This window comes from Capricornis sumatraensis, chromosome 2 (genome assembly GCF_032405125.1).
Source record: "Capricornis sumatraensis isolate serow.1 chromosome 2, serow.2, whole genome shotgun sequence".
In the NCBI taxonomy this organism is placed as follows: Eukaryota; Metazoa; Chordata; class Mammalia; order Artiodactyla; family Bovidae; genus Capricornis; species Capricornis sumatraensis.
In genome coordinates this window covers 90,109,010-90,130,023 of record NC_091070.1, presented here as the reverse complement: position 1 = coordinate 90,130,023, position 21,014 = coordinate 90,109,010, and the positions used below count along the sequence as shown (strand labels likewise).

General features: G+C 35.9%; 1 protein-coding gene across 3 annotated transcripts in view; it reads left to right on the top strand.

Annotated features, from left to right (window-relative positions):
• The window catches only part of TENT2 (terminal nucleotidyltransferase 2), a 63,628-nt gene that overhangs the window by 13,476 nt on the left and 29,138 nt on the right, over positions 1–21,014 (top strand). For 2 of the 3 annotated variants that reach the window (XM_068991919.1, XM_068991937.1), the window contains exons 5-8: positions 14,122–14,236; positions 14,322–14,413; positions 16,254–16,332; positions 17,945–18,014. In XM_068991919.1, the coding sequence (XP_068848020.1) occupies positions 14,122–14,236; positions 14,322–14,413; positions 16,254–16,332; positions 17,945–18,014 (356 nt within the window). The remainder of the gene's footprint in view (positions 1–14,121; positions 14,237–14,321; positions 14,414–16,253; positions 16,333–17,944; positions 18,015–21,014) is intronic. The other variant, XM_068991928.1, reaches the window with a different exon arrangement.

Below are 21,014 nucleotides of genomic sequence, written 5' to 3'. Positions count from 1 at the left end.
TAGGTGATATCAGTGGGAGGGAAGAGAAAGCAAACGGACTAACTTCGAAGTTTTAATACCCCTTTTCTGCACCTCTCAGTTCTTTGTCCTTTCTTTGCTTTCTCATTTTAAAGAAACTTATGTAATATTGTGAAAGCCTGCAGTAGAAATCAAATCAGGACAATACTTTGAATGGAGATATAACAACCTTTTTCAATCCCTGGGTTGGGATGATCTCCTGGAGAAGGAAATGACAACCCACTCCAGTATTCTTGCCTGGAAAACCCCATGGATAGAAGAGCCTGGTAGGCTATATATAGTCCATGGGGTCGCAAAGAGTCGGACACGACTGAGCAACTTCACTTCACTTCACATAACAACCTTTTACTCTGTGTGGGTTTTTGATATATGTATGTAGATAGGCCCTATAAAAATTTTTGTTTATTTTTAACTGAAGGATAATTACAATGTTGTGTTGGTTTCTGCCATACATCAACATGAATCAGCCATAGGCCCATTTTTTATGGAATATATTATGCATAAGTACTGAAGCTCTCAATTTCCACTCCAGTATTCTTGCTTGGAGAATCCCATGGACAGAGGAGCCTCGCGGGCTACAGTCCATGGGGTCGCAAAGAGTTTGGACACAACTAAGAAACTAATACACACACACATTTGTAAATAGTTAAATACTGGAACTAGCTTTGAGTTCTGCATATGGATAAGATTTATTGATATATTGAATCTCAGTAAATTTAATAACATTAGTCAGGATAAATCATCTGCTAAAATATGGTTCCATATCAATAACCTTTTCTTTGCTTAGTAGCATAGACAAAAATTCTCCTAAATCTTATGCTTTTGGCATAAGCACTTACCTCAAGGGATAAAGATTATTAATAGTATTCTATTGGTAAGCCAGTTTCTTTGAGTGCTGCTCTTACTTGCTGGTTCTGGGAGAAAGTAGGCAGTTTATTTCTGTGTTCATTCTTTAAGTGAACACTTTTTAAGAAAACTAACATTTATTAATGTCTCTTCTCTTCCAGGCATTCTACATATGCTATGTCATTTAGTCTTTTCAACAACCCCATGACATGGATATTATCCTAATTTTACTGAGGCTCAGAAAGCTAAATAACTTGCTCATGGTCACAGCTAGTAAGTGACACAACCAAGATTTGACCTTCATCTCTAATAATATAAAGAGAAGGAACTTAAGATGCTTAAAATGAAGGGTAGAGAGATGACATTATTAGAATTGACTATAAAAGTAGGTCATCTGTGAGAGTAAAAGCTAATATTTATTGAGTGTCTTTCTTTGTCAGCAGTTTGTATGGTTTATCTCTGCTGGATTTTAAAATGAGTGGGAGGTTCAGTGAGAAATAAAGTGGAGCAGCAATTTGAGACCTTGAATGCACAGTAGAAGGCCATTGAAGGTTTTTGAGTAGAGGACTGGCACAGTTAGATTTGCATTTTGGGGAAGATAATTCTTGCAGTTTAGTGGAGTTTGGTTTGGAATAAGGAGGGCCTGGAAAGAGGTATAATTACCTTGAAGGCTATTAATTGTTAAATTTTTTTCAGATGAGAGATGCTGGAGATTTCAGTTATGGTGGATGGTGGTGAAAAAGATGTGAGAGACCATGCATAAGGAAAACTGATACCTGTGTGGAATGATTGAATGTGGGGGGAGAGGGAGAGAGAGAGATCAGCGACTTTAATGATCTGGTTCTGTCTGGACTGTTAACAGAGATGAGGAACCCAGATTTTGAATGTTCAAGCTGATTGAGGAAGTAGTCAAGAGTTATGTTTCTCAGTGCTTGGAGCTATGAGGAACTCTGCTGTAACATTTCTGTTCTTGAATGGCCTCATGTTCTGCAGATTACATGCTAAGGCCATGGGAAATAGGGCTTGAGAGTACGCTATGCAAAACCTAAACAGTTTTGGAACCAGAACGCTCAGAAGTACAATGATCAGTCCCTTGGAAAATGACCTGGATAGATCAGGCATGTGGCTTAGCCTGGTTGGGTGCTATTGCAAGGGATATTAAAAAAATATACAATACACAAGTTGACATGCTGCCTTGTGGAGGCCACGAGACAAGGCAGTTAAAGTGGAGCTGTGAGTGAGTGAGTCAGCTGCTAAGTAAGACTCTGAAGGAAGTACAGCAGCGGAGAGCTCCGTGAGGGTGGGCTATGTTTAATGCTTTTCGAGTGGGAATCCTGGATGCAGACACTTGGTTGATTTAGATCTGTGAGGACTCCTTGTGAGCAGCCAAGCTAAGGGTTTTTGTTGTTTTTTGTTTTTATTTTTTGGTAAAGGTTACAATTCCACAATTTCCGCTCCACATACAAATCAGTCCAATTAATACATTAAATTGATACCATTGCCTTATTTATCAATCATCTGTAAGCTAATTGGTATTGAAGAAAAACATGTAGCTGAGCTGTCCATATATGTTTCAGAAGCATGGTTGGGGCCCGAAATATGAATACCTACAATAAAAGTGACAGTTGAACTCCTGAAGTAGATTAGATTCTGTATTTTTTTTTTTTAAATAATCAACAAAAATTTGTGAGTTCTGGCTATATGCTAAAATGTTGTGTTACAGCATTTTTCTGAATATTCATGGTCTCTTTCCCATGTACATACAGTATAGTGAGAGGGAGAGCCATTAGAAATAGTCATGTGAATTGCAGCTTTGTATATTTAAAAGTGTTATAAAGGACAGGTGCAGAGTTATCTCCATGATGGTGTGGAGGAGATAATATTTGAGCTGAGATCTGAAGGGTGAGTAGGTGAGTAGGAGTTAATCCGTGAAAGAGTGTTGGGGGTGGAGAGAACGCTTCAGAGAGAAGGAACAGTGTGTCTGAAGGTTTACTGGGTGATAGAGAGGAGCGTGCAGTCTGCGGAGAACTGAAAGGAGGCCGTATGGTGGCTAGAGTTTGATCGATTTAGGGGGAAAATTGCTGAAGTGTGGTAGGAGAAGTGGGGAATCAGGCAGATCATGCAAGGACTTTAGTATATCATTTTAGTTTTCACCTAAGAACTTTGGTAAGCTATTCAGGGTCTTTTTTTAAGCAAGAAAGAGACGAGTTAAACATTGTTTTGACTTCATTTTAAGCAGTTGCACAAATGTGGAAGTAGGAAGTTATTATTGGATACTAGGTAAAAGGTAATGGTGCTTTGAATTAGGAAGTGCTGATAGTTAAGATGAAGAAAAATTGATGGGTTTAAACTGTGTTGGGGGAAAGTGAAATTGATGGGATTTGATGATGCATTATTAGATTAGGTCATCTAAGCCTGTGTACCATTGATGTTTTAGACCAACTTTCTTTGGTATGGAGGGACTATCTCCTGCATCTTAGGATGTTTTAGCCACATTTCTGACTTCATTTACTAGATGCCACTAATCCTTGGTTATGAGAACCAAAAATGTCTTCAGACATTAACAGATGTCTCCTGGGGGCAGAAGAGCCTCTGGTTGAGAACCACTGTCCCAAGTTTCTGGCTTCTATAACTGGATGCATGGTGGTACCGTTCACTGAGACAGAACAAAAGGCAGGAGGAGCCAGATACAGGAGTATGTGTGTTTCATAGGAATTGGAGGGTGAGCAGGTATCTGATGAGTTCTGTGTACATATTGTTTTAAACATACATTTGGAACATCAAATTAGATATTTGGAGTTGATGGTTGAATGTATATAGATCTGGAACTCAAAGGAAAGGTATTGACCAGAAGTGTACATTTGGTGATCATTGGCATGTAGATGATAATTGAAGGTAAGAGTATGGATATGATTGTCTAGGGAGAGAGTAGAGCGTGGATCCGATACTCATTGAAGTAGGTTGAGGAAAGAGTGGGAAAACAAACAGAAACTAAGCATGTTTACAACTGTTTGGGGAAGTTCGGCTGTGAAGGGGAGAGCCAGAAATAGAAAGGTGGAACAGTGGAGTTTTTTAAAATTTTGTGTTTGAGGTGGAAGAAAGATGTAAATGTTTATTGGAAAAATTCAGTCAAGAGAAAAAAATTGATTACTCTGGGAAAAAAAGTACCATTATGAATAAGATTCCTTAGAAGGTGGAAAGGGCGTGGGTCCCGCTTATATTTGGAGACATTGGCTTTAGGTAAGAGAATTTTTTTGAAACTGGAGAATAGGAGGAGAGGATAGGTGTAGTTACAAGAAAGTTTGTAGATATGGTATGGAAGAGTTCCCATAGTTGAATGGCTTCTCCATATTTCTCTTTGAATTACTGTGCAAGGTCGTCTGTTGAGAGTAGAGAGGATGAAGTGGGATAACATGCGGTTTAAGAACAGTGGAGATGGTTTGAAGTAGTGTTTACTACTTCAGGTTGATCAGAGAAGCAGAGTGGAGAAGGTTTGACACAGTATTTGCCAGGTAGTGTAGAGGGCTCACTTAACATTGGTGATAATGAATTTATTATTAATAATAATGAGTCAGCTGCTTTAGTAAGTTCCAGGGGAATGTATTAAAAGTTTTGATTAGTTTGAAAATTAATTCTGTTTTGAAACCTAAAAAATAAAGATTATGAAAATGAATACATTTTAACTTTAAATTGTTTCTCCATTTTAAAGTCTTCTGTTTTTGAAGTCACTATAATAGCAAACAAAACTTTTTAAGTAAAAAATCTCATACTTTTCTGAATTTTAACTTTCGTTTCATAGTATCTTTAGATGAAGATGTAGTTGCCTGGACAAAAAAAAAAAAAAAATGGAGGTTTAGTGGAATCAGAGTTATCTGAGCTCCTGAATTCCATCTATTAAAAATGGTCTTCAGAAATCCTGAGTAGCTTGAAGATACTATGTGAATGGAAGTAATTGATTCTGAATTTTGAGTTGAGATGAGGGTGGGCTGAGGTTTTCTTGGTACTGACTGTAAAGTAAAAAACATAATTATGAGTGAATTGTTTCAGCTATCTTGTGTAATGTTTAATTTTGGAAGGGAGTAAGTTTTATGGAGCCTCTTGGCACCCTGGGGAAACAGTTTGGGGACAGTTACCTTACGGATTTCTCAGAGGCTTTATCTTTAAAAATTTCAGTGTTTGACCTTATTTACAAACAACAAATTGAAAAAGGGGATAAAATATTTGTAAATTATTGGTTCACTGAATTTTAAGTAGTTGAAATATGTATTTGCCTGCATCTATCAATTATTTTTCCAGTATTACTTTATGAGTGGCAAATAAAAATCGTAAATATTTAAGGTATACAACATGATGTTTTGATATATGTATACACTGTGAAGTGATTACTATAATCAAGATAACATTCATCACCTCACATAATTTTATTTATTTTTTGTGATCAGAACAGTTGAAATTTATTTTCTAAGCAAATTTCAAGTGTTCTGTACATTGTTATTAACTATATTCACCATATTGTACTTTATGTCTCCATATCTAATTTATCTTATAACTAAAAGTTTATACCCTTTGATCAGCATTTCCCTGTTTTCCTTATCCTGCTCCCTTCAGTAATAACTACCATTGCACTCTCTGCTACCGTGAATTTGACTTTTTTAGATTCCACATGTAAAATCATACAATGTTTGTCTTTTTGTGTCTAGCTCATTTCATGTATCTTAATGTCTTCCAGATTCATCCATGTTGCAAATGGCAGAATTTCCATTTTTTTTTTTAAGGCCAAATAATATTTCATTGTGTACGTGTATACAGACATGTCACATTTTCTTTGTCAGTGGGCAGTTAAGTTTCCACATCTTGGCTACTGTGAGTAACACTGGAGGGAACACGGGAGTGCAGATACCTTGCTGAGATAGATACCTTTTCCTCTGGATGTGTACCCAGTCCCGGGGTTGATGGAACACATGGTAGTTCTGTTTTTAGTTCTTTGAGAAGGCATCATGCTGTTTTCCGATATGGTTGTACCGATGTACATCCTACCAGTGGTGAATAAGGATTCTCTTTTCTCTGGATCCTTGCCAACACTTACCTTTTGCCTTTTGGTAATAGCCATCTTAACAAGTATGTAGTGATATCTCATTGTGGTTTTGATTTGTATTTTCCTGATGCTTGGTAGTGCTGCACATCCTTTCATGTACCTGTTGACCATTTGTGTGTCTTATTTAGAAAAATATCTCTTTAGGTCTTTTGTCCATTTTTAAATTGGATCATTTGTATTTTTGTTAGAGTTGTATTTCCCCCCATTCTGTATGTCACTTTCTCTTTCCTTTCTCGCTCTTTTTAATTGTTATTTTACAGAAATATTTTTGTTTTACATAGTTCCACTTACTGGTATTTGCTTTTGTTGCCTGTGTTTTTGGTATTAAAATCCAAAAAATCATTGTCGAGACCAAGATCATGGAGCTTTCCCCGTATCTTTTCTTACAGGAGTGCACTGTTTCAGGTTTTGAATTTAAGTCTTTAATTCATTTTTAATTGATTATTGTGTATGTTGTAAGATAAGGCTCCAATTTCATCTTTTTGCATGTGGATATCCAATTTTCTCAACATTGTTGAAAAACTGTCCTTTTCCTGTTGTGTAGTCTTGACACCCTTTAGTTAACCATATGTGTGTGGGTTTCTTTCTTGGACTCTCTGTTTTGTTCACTGGTCTGTGTGTTCATTTTTATGTCAGTACCATAATATTTAATGATTACTACAGCTTTGTAATAGAATTGGAAATCAGAAAGTATCATTACTCCAGCTTTGTTCTTTTTGCTCAAGATTGCTGTAGCTGTTCTGGGTCGTTGGTGGGTCCATATGCATTTTAGGATTGTTTTTTCTATTTCTGTGAGAAATGCTGTTGGAATTTTGATAGAGATTGCATTGAATCTGTAGATTGCTATGGATACTATGGACATTTCAATAATTTCAATTCTTCTGATCCATGATTGGGTATCTGTCCATTTTTTTTATAGTCTTTAATTTCTTTCATCAATGTTTTATAGTTTTCATTGTACAGCTCTTTTACCTCAGTGGTTAAATTTATTCTTAGGGCTCTATCTTTATAATGTATGTGTCAGTCAGATTTTTAAAGCCACTGAGATGTAGATTCATGTAGAAAGTTTAGACCAAGTCTCAGCCCTAGAGATCCTCAAATGAAAGCTTGCTTTGTTTTCTCCATCCTCCTTTTATTAGGCATTTTTCTCTTGACTAAGGTCAGGTAATTGTATGTGCCTAAAAACAATCAGGCTTCAGGGAAAAAAATCAGTTATTCAGACTGCCTAATCATTGTATTAGCTGATGAATTAAGAAGGCTCTAATTTGTGGCCATACAAAAAAACAGTACTTTAACATACTAGTAAGGAGTGGGTTGTTTTCAGCATGATGTTTTCCTGATTCTATTTTATTTACTTTGAAGGGAAAAGGAATTCAGCATCAAGAATGAATTTAAACTTTTAATTCATATCTAGCTTTATTTTACTCAGTAATTAGTACCAGCTTTTCTTACAGTTTCATGTTAACAAAGAATGTGGCAATGAGAAACCTGAGGAATTGTCAGTTTTTATTGAAGTATTTGTAACCTAATGGCCTGTTTTCTGTGCCATATTTAACTTTATTTCTTCTATCTTGATAGCTCATTGCTATTTTGTGTTTGTTGTTTGTAGATGGCACTTAAACGTTTAGCCAAAACCTGTTGCTCTTTTTGATACTCCCAGCTGAAAGGTTTATTCACTTTCTTTTACATGGGGACCCAGCTTCTAGGGACAGATGGAGAATCTACTGAGAATACCATGTAAAAGTTATACCTGAAGCTTTACTGGCTCATTTAAAAACTTTTCTGACCCTAAATCCATACCTAACTTGTCTTTAGTGGCTTGTGCTGATCTCAGACAGTGATAGCCTTATTAGTAATTTGGTTTGAGTTTGAGGAGCTTCCCTGGTGGCTCAGATGGTAAAGTGTCTGCCTGCAATGTGGGAAACCTGGGTTCGATCCCTGGGTCAGAAAGATCCCCTGGAGAAGGAAATGGCAACCCACTCCAGTACTCTTGCCTGGAGAATTCCATGGACGGAAGAGCCTGGTAGGCTATACTCCATGGGGTCACAAAGAGTCGGAGATGACTGAGTGACTTCACTTTCTTTCTTTGGAGGATAGGTTATAATATTTTTTTGGAAAATTCAATATTGATATTTGGAAAAAGTATTTTAATATTTTAAATCTGTGTTAAGTTCAGTTCAGTTCAGTAGCTCAGTCATATCCGACTTTGTGACCCCATGAATTGCAGCACACCAGGCCTCCCTGTCCATCACCAACTCCTGGAGTTCACTCAGATTCACGTCCATTGAGTCAGTGATGCCATCCAGCCATCCCATCCTCTGTCGTCCCCTTCTCCTCCTGCCCCCAATCCCTCCCAGTATCAGAGTCTTTTCCAGTGAGTCAGCTCTCCGCATGAGGTGGCCAGAGTACTGGAGCTTCAGCTTTAGCATCATTCCTTCCAAAGAAATCCAGGGCTGATCTTCAGAATGGACTGGTTGGATCTCCTTGCAGTCCAAGGGACTCTCAAGAGTCTTCTCCAACACCACAGTTCAAAGGCATCAATTCTTTGGCACTCAGCCTTCTTCACAGTCCAACTCTCACATCCATACATGACTACTGGAAAAACAATAGCCTTGACTAGACGGACCTTAGTCGGCAAAGTAATGTCCCTGCTTTTGAATATGCTATCTAGGTTGGTCATAACTTTTCTTCCAAGGAGTAGGCGTCTTTTAATTTCATGGCTGCAGTCACCATCTGCAGTGATTTTGGAGCCCCAAAAAATAAAGTCTGACACTGTTTCCACTGTTTCCCCATCTATTTGCCATGAAGTGATGGGACCGGATGCCATGATCTTCGTTTTCTGAATGTTGAGCTGTAAGCCAACTTTTTCACTCTCCTCTTTCACTTTCATCAGGAGGCTTTTTAGCTCCTCTTCACTTTCTGCCATAAGGGTGGTGTCATCTGCATATCTGAGGTTATTGATATTTCTCCCGGCAATCTTGATTCCAGCTTGTGTTTCTTCCAGTCCAGCATTTCTCATGATGTTCTCTGCATAGAAGTTAAATAAGCAGGGTGACAATAGACAGCCTTGACGTACTCCTTTTCCTATTTGGAACCAGTCTGTTGTTCCATGTCCAGTTCTAACTGGTGCTTCCTGACCTGCATATAGATTTCTCAAGAGGCCAGTCAGGTGGTCCAGTATTTCCATCTCTTTCAGAATTCTCCACAGTTTATTGTGATGCACACAGTCAAAGGCTTTGGCATAGTCAATAAAGCAGAAATAGATGTTTTTCTGGAACTCTCTTGTGTTTATTAGCTTTCTTATGCAGTTTTGCAAAGATATAATTTTTACATACAGTGAGAAATATATCTTCTACAAGTAATTTTCAAGTAATAGATCTGGGAAGCAGCCAAAACTGTAGTATTACAGAGATTTAAGCAACTTTAAGAATAATTTGTTTTACAGATACTTTGTTGCAGTAGGTTTTTTTTTAAACTAAGGAAAACAAGGAACATTTTACTTTTGAATGAAAGGAAAAAAGTTTTTGAAATGCCATTAGGCATAGTCAGCTTGTTATTACATATATGATCTAAGTATTTTTTTTTTGCTTGATTTTTAGCCAGGATTTCATATCAGACATTCTTCTTTTTTTCCCAGTTATAAGGCCATTTAGCTATCTTTTGAAATATCTCTAAGTCTTGTTTCAGCATATACATACATTTCTTTTTGTGTTTTTTTCTCCTCTGGACTCTACGTATCTGTTCTAAGATGCAGTAACATAATTTGACACTATGAATCACTAATGTGACAGGAGGGAAAATTTATCTGTATAGAAATCTGCTAGATCTCCATTATAGTGCTTGAGAGAGAAGAAATCTTCCCAGAACCGTAGAAGAGGGAGAGGAGCAAATACGTGGAATTTCATAATTTCTACCTGATCATAAACTTTTTCATATGTGAGTGTTTCCACGTGAACATAGTCATTCCAATGAAAAAATTTTATTTTTTGGCTGTGCTATGCAGCTTGAGGAATCTTAATTCCCTGACCAGGGATTGAGCCGAGCCCTGGGCCCAGTCATGCAGTGAAAGCACCAAGTTTTAACCATTTGATTTCCAGGGAATTCCCAAGAAATTTTTCTCTTTGTTATTCAACAGATGTAGAGTATATATTCTGACTTATAGCAGTTTTGATCTGCTTGCTTCTCTAAATCAAGGAGTTGACACAACTTTTTTGATAAAGGGCCAATTAATAAATTCTAGACATGTGAAGTACGTGGGCCCTGTCTCCTTTTCTTTTTTTTGTAAGCAATCCTTTAAAAATGTAAGAATCAGTTTTAGTTGGTTAGTCCTACAGAACAGACCAGAGGCAGTGTTTGGCCTACAGGTCAAGGTTTGCCAACCCTGCTCTAGGTAGATAAAACTTAATTATTCAAGTGCCATTTAAAATTTTAGATTAACCAGTTTAACTGGAGACCTTTTAAAAATCTTTTTGTAAATATGAATGCCTTAAGAAGCTTTTTATTATGGAGAGTATCAAATATATGAAAAAATAGAATGTGGTATTGTAGATCCTCATAAGACCAAGCTTGAACAGTTACCGACATTTGACCAATCTTATTTTGTCTATACCTCCCTCCTCTAGTAGTTTGAAGCAAATTCCAGGTAGCATAGCATTTCATAAATACTTCAGTATTCTCTTTTGTTATCTTTTTTATCTGTCCTTTTCCCAGTGCCAGACTGTGTTGATTACTGTAGCTGTATGGTTAAGTCTAGAAGTGTCAGGTATGTTAAATCCTTTAACTTTCGTATCTATTTATTTAGATGTTTTAATTTCTCTCAATATTTATAATTTTCAGAGTATGGGTTTTATATATCTTTAATATATTCCTAGGTATTTCATGTTTTTGCTGCTTTTGATAATTTTTAAAAATGTAAACTTCCAATTATTTTTTTCAGTTATGTATGCTTTATAGTCAGTTATCCTTTTAGGAAATTAATAATGAGAGAGAAAACCTTGGTTCTGCATATTATATTAAAATATTCATTCATTTTGTGAACATGGCTTTGTGGTGAGCTTCGTTATCTGTAGGAATGTCACTCTTTGCATTTTTCTTACAAAAACTTTGTATGAGAATTGACTTGAATTGTTTCTAGGCATTATTTCTTCAAATATTTTTCTGTCCTCCCATTCTCACCTCTCTTTTTGAGATTCCAATTCTTTTCTGTTACTTATGTTTAAGAAAGATGGCTTTAGGGAAGCCCAGGTGGCTTGGTGGTAAAGAATCCACCTGCCAAACAGGCGATGCGTGTTCGATCCTTGTGTCAGGAAGATCCCCAGGTGAAGAAATGGCAACCCACTCCAGTATGCTTGCCTGGGAAATCCCATGGACAGAAGAGCCTGGTGAGCTCTAGTCCATGGGGTCTCAAAGAGTTGGACACAACTCTGAGCGAGTAAACAGCAGTATACTACTTTCAGATGAGGGTTGGGTAAGCTAGCTTTTTGCTAGGTTTGGGGCTGGGGGGAATCCTCTGCTGTGATATAGTGTTCAAAAATATATCTTCTGAGACCTTTCCTCCTTTCCTTCTCTGGCTCTATCTAGATCAGGGTTTTTTGCTTTTTGCAGTATTAGCACTGAGGGTCAGGTATTTTTGCTGCAGGGAGTTGTCCTGGGCGTTGTAGGATATTCAGTGGCTTTCTGGCTCACCCTGTGGTGCCCACTCCCCCAAGTATGATGACTGATAACCACTGTTTCTCAGCATCGTCGGATGCCCTTTGGAGGGCAGAATCGTTCTTGTTCTAGACTTTCTTTCCTTTACCCCAGTGACTCTGTACTACTTAGTTTAGGTTTCTCTTCCTGGCAGTTTCTGCTTGGTATGTTGCTGTGTCTTAGAAAGGAGTTTCAGTTAGTTTTGAGATTCCTGATGTTTGTGTGATTTTCTTGCCTTTCGTGCCTTGTGAGTTGTCTCCTGTGAAACCCCGTGCGAGTTTCAGTTGCTGTTTTATTACACTGAACTGGAACTGTCCATTTAAGGGAGGGGGTGGGAGGTAGCGCTTCTAGGGAGTTTGATTTTCTGTTTGTTCTGGCTCCAGGGCTGTCCCCAATCCCTCTCCTCTTCTTGTCATGTTTCTGATACCATGTGGATCTTGCTGCTGTTGGTGTTTGGTCCTAACTTGCAGTATTTTAGAATTCATGAGTAATATGTAGTCAATTGTGCTGTCTTTTTTGGCCATTTTTATTTTGGATGGTTTGATATGTTTGTTTTCTCCTAGTTGCTTAGTCTCTTTTTGTCAGTCTCTCAGTCGTGTCTGACTCTTTGCCATTCCCTTCTGCAGGGGATCTTAATGACCCAGGGATCAAACTGGGGTCTGTAGCATTTTGGGAGGATGGTTATTCAGGATATTAAAAAATTATGTCTCTTTCATTGCCAGGTTATCCTGACTGCCTCTGCTTTCTTAAAATGAGTGTTCTAAATGTGATAAAGTATTTCAAATGATGAGTGAGACTTGTGCCTGGTCATAGACTTGGAGAAAGTCCTGGAGAGGGAGAGGTTGAAAATGCAAAAGACAGGTCAAAAAACTGATGGAATATTTGTGCCCCAGAGGTGACCAAAAGGGGTGGATACAGAAGTATTTTTGATAGAGGGATTAGCTTTGGACCAAGAAACAGGACAGTTTATCTGACAGGAGAGGTAGGGAGGTGAGGTTTCATTCAGATAGTAGTTTGCAGGTTTGTAGTTGGAAGCTGAGGAATGTCACATTTGGTTTCTTCAGTTTCTTAGTAAACTTTAATGTGAAGTTATCTGCTGAAGGAAGTGAGATAAGTGTAGGAAACTTGAGGAAAGGTATAAACATTTTGGAATGCTGATGGTGAAAAATGGAAGCAATATCTAACCAGAGACATTGAAGTAATTGCTTAGAGATGCTATGGGTTAAATCTTAGGTTATTTTTTAAATTGTAAATTTGCAACATACCAATTTTGTGATTTTAAAATGTTTTCCCAGTTAGGAACTCACAGAAAAGAGCAGAGAAGGTGGCTGTTTATAGTGAACCTAAAATTAGGGTTTTGTTAGAGCATGACAGGGGTATAATGTTAAGGTATGATAAAAGAGAATGGTTCAAGGGGTGCATTGTGGAGTATAGAGTGGGTAGGGAAGGGGATCATGCTGTTTCAGGGCATGTTGGGTTGGGAGAGAGAGAGAATCCAAGAGAATCCAGGGTTGTGTGGTTCTCAAGAAGATTGAGAATTGGTCAGGAGATTGAAACCTATCTTGTATACTGGAATTTAAAATTTCAAAGCTAGAGAAGTTCTGTTTTATTGTAATAATCATGTTGTGTCTCTGAAACGTTGATGAAAAATAATGGAGTAAAAGATGTTGAAATGGTGGGAGTATGTCATGATACTTACCCCACTGTAGGTACGGGAGTCACCTGTGGTGATGGCAAGAGGTCATTTGGAGGGGAAAGTATGAACTGGAAAGGGGGATAAAGAGGGAGATCTGTTTGTAGATGGCCACAAGAAAGCAGGGCTCAGGGCAGTGCTATGAGAATAGGAAAGAGGGTGGTTTGCATGAGCATAGACCACCGGGACTTCTCTTCTGAAGTCTGTTTTATTTGGTATTCATGGTATGAATACCAGGGGTTGGGTAACCTTCTTTAAAGGGCCAGAAAGTAGATTATTGTAGACTTCATTTCTGTTGCATATTTTTGTTTTGTTTTGTTTTTATAACCCTTTAAAAATATAAAAACCATTCTTAGTTCATGTCCCATATAAAAACAGTCAGTAACTGAAGGTTATAGTATGAGGACCTATGAATTATACTCATTATGAATTCTCTGTGATTTGTCAGTGATACTTTGTAAAAATTGTAAACTATTTCAGATACTAAGTAATTATTATTACTTGAATAGTGGTAGTTTTGTATTAGAAAGTGTTATGGAGATAATATGTATATATTTTATCTGTGACTTGTCAATGATACTTTACTATGTAAAAATTGTTAACTATTTCAGATTCTAAGTAATTATTATTACTTGAATAGTGGTCATTTTGTATTAGAAAGTGTTAAGTAGATAATATATATTTATTTTAAAAATACTGTCAGTAATTTTATACTTCTCAATATGCTGGTAACTTTTACATTTCTGAATGAAATTTTTACTTTTTTTGTGGTGCATTCAAGTTGAGTCAGCAGATACTGGAGTTATTTGAAGCATGTCAGCAGCAAGTAAGTGATTTAAAGAAGAAAGAACTCTGTCGAACAGAGCTGCAGAGAGAAATTCAACTGTTATTTCCACGTATGTTTCCCTATTTTGCATGCTCTTTAATTATATGCATTCCTATTTTAATTTTAAGTAAAACCTTACAATTCTATTTCTCTAGAAAGCAGACTTTTTCTAGTTGGATCTTCTTTAAATGGATTTGGTACTCGGAGCAGTGATGGTGACTTATGTCTAGTTGTTAAAGAGGAACCAGTAAGTAATGAAACATTTATTCTAAGTGTGTTTTTCATATTAAGTCATTTAAGAAATTTCATATAAAAGTCATTGAGGGAAAAAGCCCTACTTTGTTTTAATTGCTTCTTTAAATTCTTTGTTTATAGTAATTCAAAGAAAGTCAGGAAATGCTGCTGCTTCTATTTTTTTTAAGGCATGTGCAAAAAAACAACAAATTGTAGTATTAATTTATTTCTAAGTTGTTAAAGTGAGGCAGTTTCACTGTGTGTTTTTAAAGAGCTCTATCTTTATTTTGAAATGCCATTGGGTTGGGTATGTTACCAGGATGCAGCAAAGAGGAATAGTTTGTGTTTTATCTGCTTGATTTATTTCCTTCCATTTGAATTCTCAGTGATTCTATATTTAATCTGTATTATTTTTCCCTTGAAAGTACTGTGGGATTTGGAGTTCTTATTTTGGGAATTAAAAGAGATTTCTCTGAAATGTAAAATAAGACTATTGTGATTTAAAGTAATTATCTCTGATATTTTGACTTTGTTTCTTCATACTTAGCAACCAAATTTTATTTTTTATTACATTTATTTGAATTTCCTGTTAACTGATACTCTTGTATGTCCTTAGTTCCACAAAAATTGCTGTTTATTAAATTCACCTGAATAGCCTCTTGAATATGCTGAAGTCTCTTCTGAATTACCGAAGATTAATTTCAGTGTAATTTTAATATGCCTTGTATTTCACCTCTTAAAAAATAAAAAAGCCTCTATTGAATGGTAATATTGTTCATGTTAATCCAGTAACAAAAGTGACTTCTAGTTACTGCAAGTCAGGAAGAGATTTATTCCAGGAAAGAAACTCCTGATACTTTCTAGGCTTTGAAATCATATAAAGGAAAACTGAGAAAAGAAAAGCCTCAGAAATAATAAAAATAATGAAGAATACTAGAGTTTTAATTAAAACTTTCTCTCATACAGTTAGATTATACTTCAGTTCAGTCGCTCAGTTGTGTCTGATTCTTTGCGACACCATGGACTGCAGCATGCCAGGCCTCCCTGTCTATCACCAACTCCTGGAGTCCACCCAAACCCATGTCCATTGAGTTGGTGATGCCATCCAACCATCTCATCCTCTGTCATCCCCTTCTCCTGCCTTCAGTCTTTCCCAGCATCAGGGTCTTTTCCAGTGAGTCAGCTCTTCGCATCAGATGGCCAAAGTATTGGAGTTTCAGCTTCAGTATCAGTCCTTCCAATGAAGACCCAGTCCATCCTGCTTTAAGATGGACTGGTTGGATCTCCTTGCAGTCCAAGGGACTCTCAAGAGTCTTCTCCAACACCACAGTTCAAAAGCATCAATTCTGTGCCCAGTTTCTTTATAGTCCCACTCTCACATCCATACATGACTACTGGAAAAACCATAGCTTTGATTAGACAGACTTTTACTCCTCCATTCTGTTCACATGTTTGAATCATGTTTGTCACAACTTAAAACACCATGGATTTGAACCTTATTTTTAAGCAACTCACAATCTAGATAGGGAAATAAAACATGTTATAGAAAGTTAAAATTGTTTATATTTCCTTGCAGATTATTTTTTGTACATTTATACTAAAGGAAAAAATGACATATAGCTGTTAAAATATTTCTTTTAAAGTTGTGCTTTTAAGTTTAAAATCAGAAATTGATTTAGAAATATTAAAGATAGCATAAAGGTTGACTTTTAAATAGTGCAATTTACTGTATATTGAAAAATAACTCCAATGAAAAGTATACTTTATATGTTTTCTTTTTGTTGAGATACATTAAGAAAATAAAACATTAAGTTTAGAAAGATAATGAAAAAACTTTATTTTTAACTTTTCAGTGTTTTTTTCAGGTAAATCAGAAGACTGAAGCACGGCATATACTCACCTTAGTCCACAAACACTTCTGTACTAGACTTTGTAAGTCTGACGTGCCTCACGTTCATATGTCATTTGACATAACTATTTATTTATAATGTCTCACTGTGTTTATTTTCTGATAAGAATTGTTTTATTTTCTGGTGAGATTAGGTATAATGTGGATTCTTTTTCCCAAGTGAATTTAACTTTTAATTAAAGTAACCATTTATTCGACAATTCTTTCTACTTGCAAGCTGTCCCACTGAAGGTAGTCAGAAATTCAGAGATGTGTAAGTCTTAGTTTATTCTCAAACAGCTGAACGCTGTTAGGAAAGTTAAAGCATGAATGTAAGTAACTACAGTGCAGAGTATCTCAAAAGCCAAAAGAAATATACAAGTCTTACTTATATGTGAGGAAGAGAGCATCTCATCTGTTTGCAATGATAGACATCTTTACTTGGTTTAAAAATATGATCACTGAACCCAAAGCCCAAATATGTCACTCCAACTGAAAGCAAAATTAGTGACTTAGGCCATTATATCGTAAGATTTTACTCTTTGAATAAGCTGACAAAGCAGATTTTAATCCACAAATTAAGCCATCTCAAATAATTTAAACTTCCACAGAATATTGTGGACATTTGAAGTCACACTAACTGTGTGATGTTGAATAGACTATTTGTCCATTTATTTAACAAATATTTCTCATGTGTTAGACTTTAAGGTGGGAAATAAAAAGTCACTTAACAGGTTATTGCCCTTGAACAACAACTTTTATCAGTTGTAGGAAAGAAATCAAGAGATTTATTTCAGTGGACTTGAATTTTGCATTTGTAAAATAAAGGAGAAATTCGTACCTTAAGTGGATTTTTAATAATTATTATTAAAATCATAAAATATAAAAAGTGAAAAGGACCTTAGAGGTCATGTAATTTCAAATGAAAGGTTTCTTTTTTTTTTTTTGATTAGTGTTTTTAATAATGGAATAATCAGATTAAGGGGTAATCAGTGAGATTGGTGACTTGCCTGAGCAGTATAGCTTGTTGGTGTCTGAGCCTTTACTACTTTTAACTCTTAATCTTATTTTTCATTATACCTCATTGAATTCCTGCACATAATTGTATTTGAAGCTTGATATATATTATCATAATTTTGGTGGTAAAAGCATTATAACAAAATTTTTAGTTTTAACACCTGGTAGTTAAGTTTGGTAGAGTACAAAAATTTGATACCTGTTTTTTTCATACTTCTTTGAATTTTTCGCTGTCCCATGTATTATGTTGCCAGCATTTCTACATTTAACATTCTTTGTAAATATGATTTTATGACTGCCATGGTGTCTTCCATGTGCTGTTGCAGAATTTAGCTATCCCCCTGCTGCTGGCCTAGATATTTCTCTTATAATGCTATGATGAAATTCTTTATAGGTATTATTAGGTATTAGACCACATTTCTAAAAATAACATATTAATATATAAAACCCTCCACATGGTATTGGAAGTTCCAGTCTTAGAAGAATTTGATAATGTCCTTTTGTCTTTGCTTTCTCTCTCAAAGACTATTTTCTTAAATTGTTTTAGCTAAGTAAAATACTACTTTTAAGAAATGTTCATTGGAATACCATGAATTTCAGAAACATTTACAGATACCCATTTTATCTTTTATTCTTTAGCTAGTTACATTGAGAGACCTCAGTTAATTCGAGCAAAAGTGCCAATTGTGAAGTTCAGGGATAAAGTCAGGTAAGTAATTACTGAATTTTTTCAGTTGCTTTAGATAATTTTTAGGTATTCTTCTGAGGTAGATAATTAAGGAGGGTGTGCTGTTCCATAATAGCTTCATTAGTTTTTGGAAAGAATTTGTTCTCTTAGATGATTTTTTGAAATAGTCTGAGCAGTTGTTCATGCTTAACTCTCTTAGCTATTCTTGTTGACATTTTGAATATTTGAGACTATTCATAGTTGAAAGAATATAGTATTTTAGATTTTTAAATGATCTCTTCTTTTTGGAAATGTAATATGCTCTGAGAACATATCTTAATTCATGAAATTTGATGCATGTTTATATCAAAAGAGGTTGTTACTAGTATAATTATATCTACCTGTTCTACTATTAATAGTTTGGGTTCTGAATTTCTTATAGGCATTATTATTAGAATTTATATAGGTATATACACTTGATCCTCATTATTCATTGATCCCATATTTGTGAATTTGCCTACTTGATAAAATTTATTTTGTAACCCCCCAAATTAATCATTGTAACACTTTTATGATTTTATAAACCTGCCCAGAGTGGGAAAATTTTGAGTCACCTGATGTACATCTTCCCAAATGAATTTAACAGTATGATACACTTGTCTTTTTGTTTCAACTGTCATATGCTGAACAGATTCCTTTTCACAGATTAGTTAGTGTGTCTTTCACAGTTTTGCGCTTTTGTGCATGAATTTGCTGTTTAAAATGACCTCCCAGCATTGTGCTGAGGTGTTGTAGACATTTTGTGCACAAAGCTGTGATGTGCCTTAATGGTGTGTTAGATGTATTTTATTTAGGGATCAGTTAGGACTTCCCTGGTGGCTCAGATGGTAAAGCGTCTGTCTACAACGCGGGAGACCCGGGTTCGATCCCTGGGTCGGGAAGATTCCCTGGAGAAGGAAATGGCAATCCACTCCAGTACTATTGCCTGGAAAATCCCATGGACAGAGGAGCCTGGTAGGCTATAGCCCATGGGGTCACAAAGAGTCGGACATGACTGAGCGACTTCACTTCTTCAGTGCTCTGCAATGGAGAAGGCAATGGCACCCCGCTGCAGTACTCTTGCCTGGAAAATTCCATGGATGGAGGAGCCTGGTAGGCTGCAGTCCATAAGGTCGCGAAGAGTCGGACACGACTGAGCGACTTCACTTTCACTTTTCACTTCCATGCATTGGAGAAGGAAATGGCAACCCACTCCAGTGTTCTTGCCTGGAGAATCCCAGGGACAGAGGAGCCTGGTAGGAGGCCGTCTATGGGGTCGCATAGAGTCGGACACGACTGAAGCGACTTAGCAGCAGCAGCAGTGCTCTGCAATGACTTCACTTTTATTGAATGAACAGTGTATTAAATGTCTTTAAATAGAAACTTACATAAAACAAGGTTACATACTGATCAGTTGATGAAAATGTGACTGTAGGCATATTGATAAATAGGCTGATGAAGATGTGACTGGGGGCTCCTGGAAACCTAAGCCTTTGTTTCCCCTAGGAGCAGTGGCTCAGTAACCACTAATTCAGTGTTTGTGATTACTGTGTGGAAAATAACTACTGTAAATAATCAAAACTGACTGAATATATATATTTTTTCTTTTTTTTCTTAAACAAATCTTTAGATAAGTGATGGCTCAAACTTTGCCCTTCCTTCATCCAAACATCCATCCAGTTTATAAAGATTTACTAAATTTCTCTCAAGTAACAGTGGAACTTTTTTTTTTTCAATGGTGGAGTGTTTTTAAAGCACAAAGATATAGGAAGATAAAACATATGTAAACAAAACTGTTAGCCGATTATAATTATTTTTAAAAATGGTTGTAGTTGTAATATAAACAATAAAACAGTAAATATAAATAAAACTATTAACTGATTATAATTGTTTTTAAAAATGGTTGTAGCTATAATTATATAAACAATTTTATTCTTTTCAATTCAAGATTATCATGCATGGCTTTTTCATTGTTAAATGTTCTTTATAAGGACCAAGTTATCATCCTTCTATATATGCATCATTAAGGAAAAGGAACAGCTGCATTTTGATCATTCAAATACAACTGATGTTAATGTTTTGGTGTAAAAACCTTTCAGTCTCTTCTTTATGCATATGAATGCATAAGAGCTTTTAAAAGTAAAATTGAGCTCATACTTTATTACTTAGCAATATGGCATGAATGCTTGAATCATGGAATATCTTCTGGCTTCATTTTCAATCACTTTACAGTAGTTCACTGAGTGGATTTACTGTCATTAACTTAACCATTCCCTGTTTAAATAAGCATAAAATTCTTTCCATGTTAAGGATTACTTCAGTATTTCCAGAAGTAGAATTGAAGAAAGCGCTATGGATATTTTTTAAGCTCCGGATTCATATTTTTGGAAAGTTTTTAATTGCAGACTAGTTTCCATCTAAGTGTTTTTTCCCCTCTTTAAGTTACATAGAGGGAGTGCAAACTGGTTTCAGTGTTAGATTTGTACAAGCACAATTAAAGAATGTCACTCTACTGTACACCATAAGCTTCCCAAAGCCAAATACATGTGACATTGTAATATCAGTATTCACATTTATTAACATGCATGGATAATTGAAAGATTATAGGATTTCTTTTCCCATGACAAAGAAAATCTGATTTCAGATTTTATAGTTAAAAGCTATAGAAAGGAATTTTATGCTTTTATTTAAGGCACTTTTCACAAAAAGACTCATTGTACAGAAGTTTGACCTGATAGTATATGAGCCTGTTACTTATGCATTAAGTAGTCATTTTGAGTTTAGCCATTCTTTATATATTGCTGTTATTGCTGTGTTTTCTAGATTGTGAATTGCATGATACCTTTGGTTTGAAAGAAATGTCTCTTCTGTTATGTGTTTGGCTCTTAACTGTTTTTACTAGACATCAGTAGCCAAATTTGTTATGATATTATAATTTAGTAACCCTTTTGGAGAGAAAATAAAGTGTAGACGGAGCTTTTATTTTTTTTCACCTGTACTTTA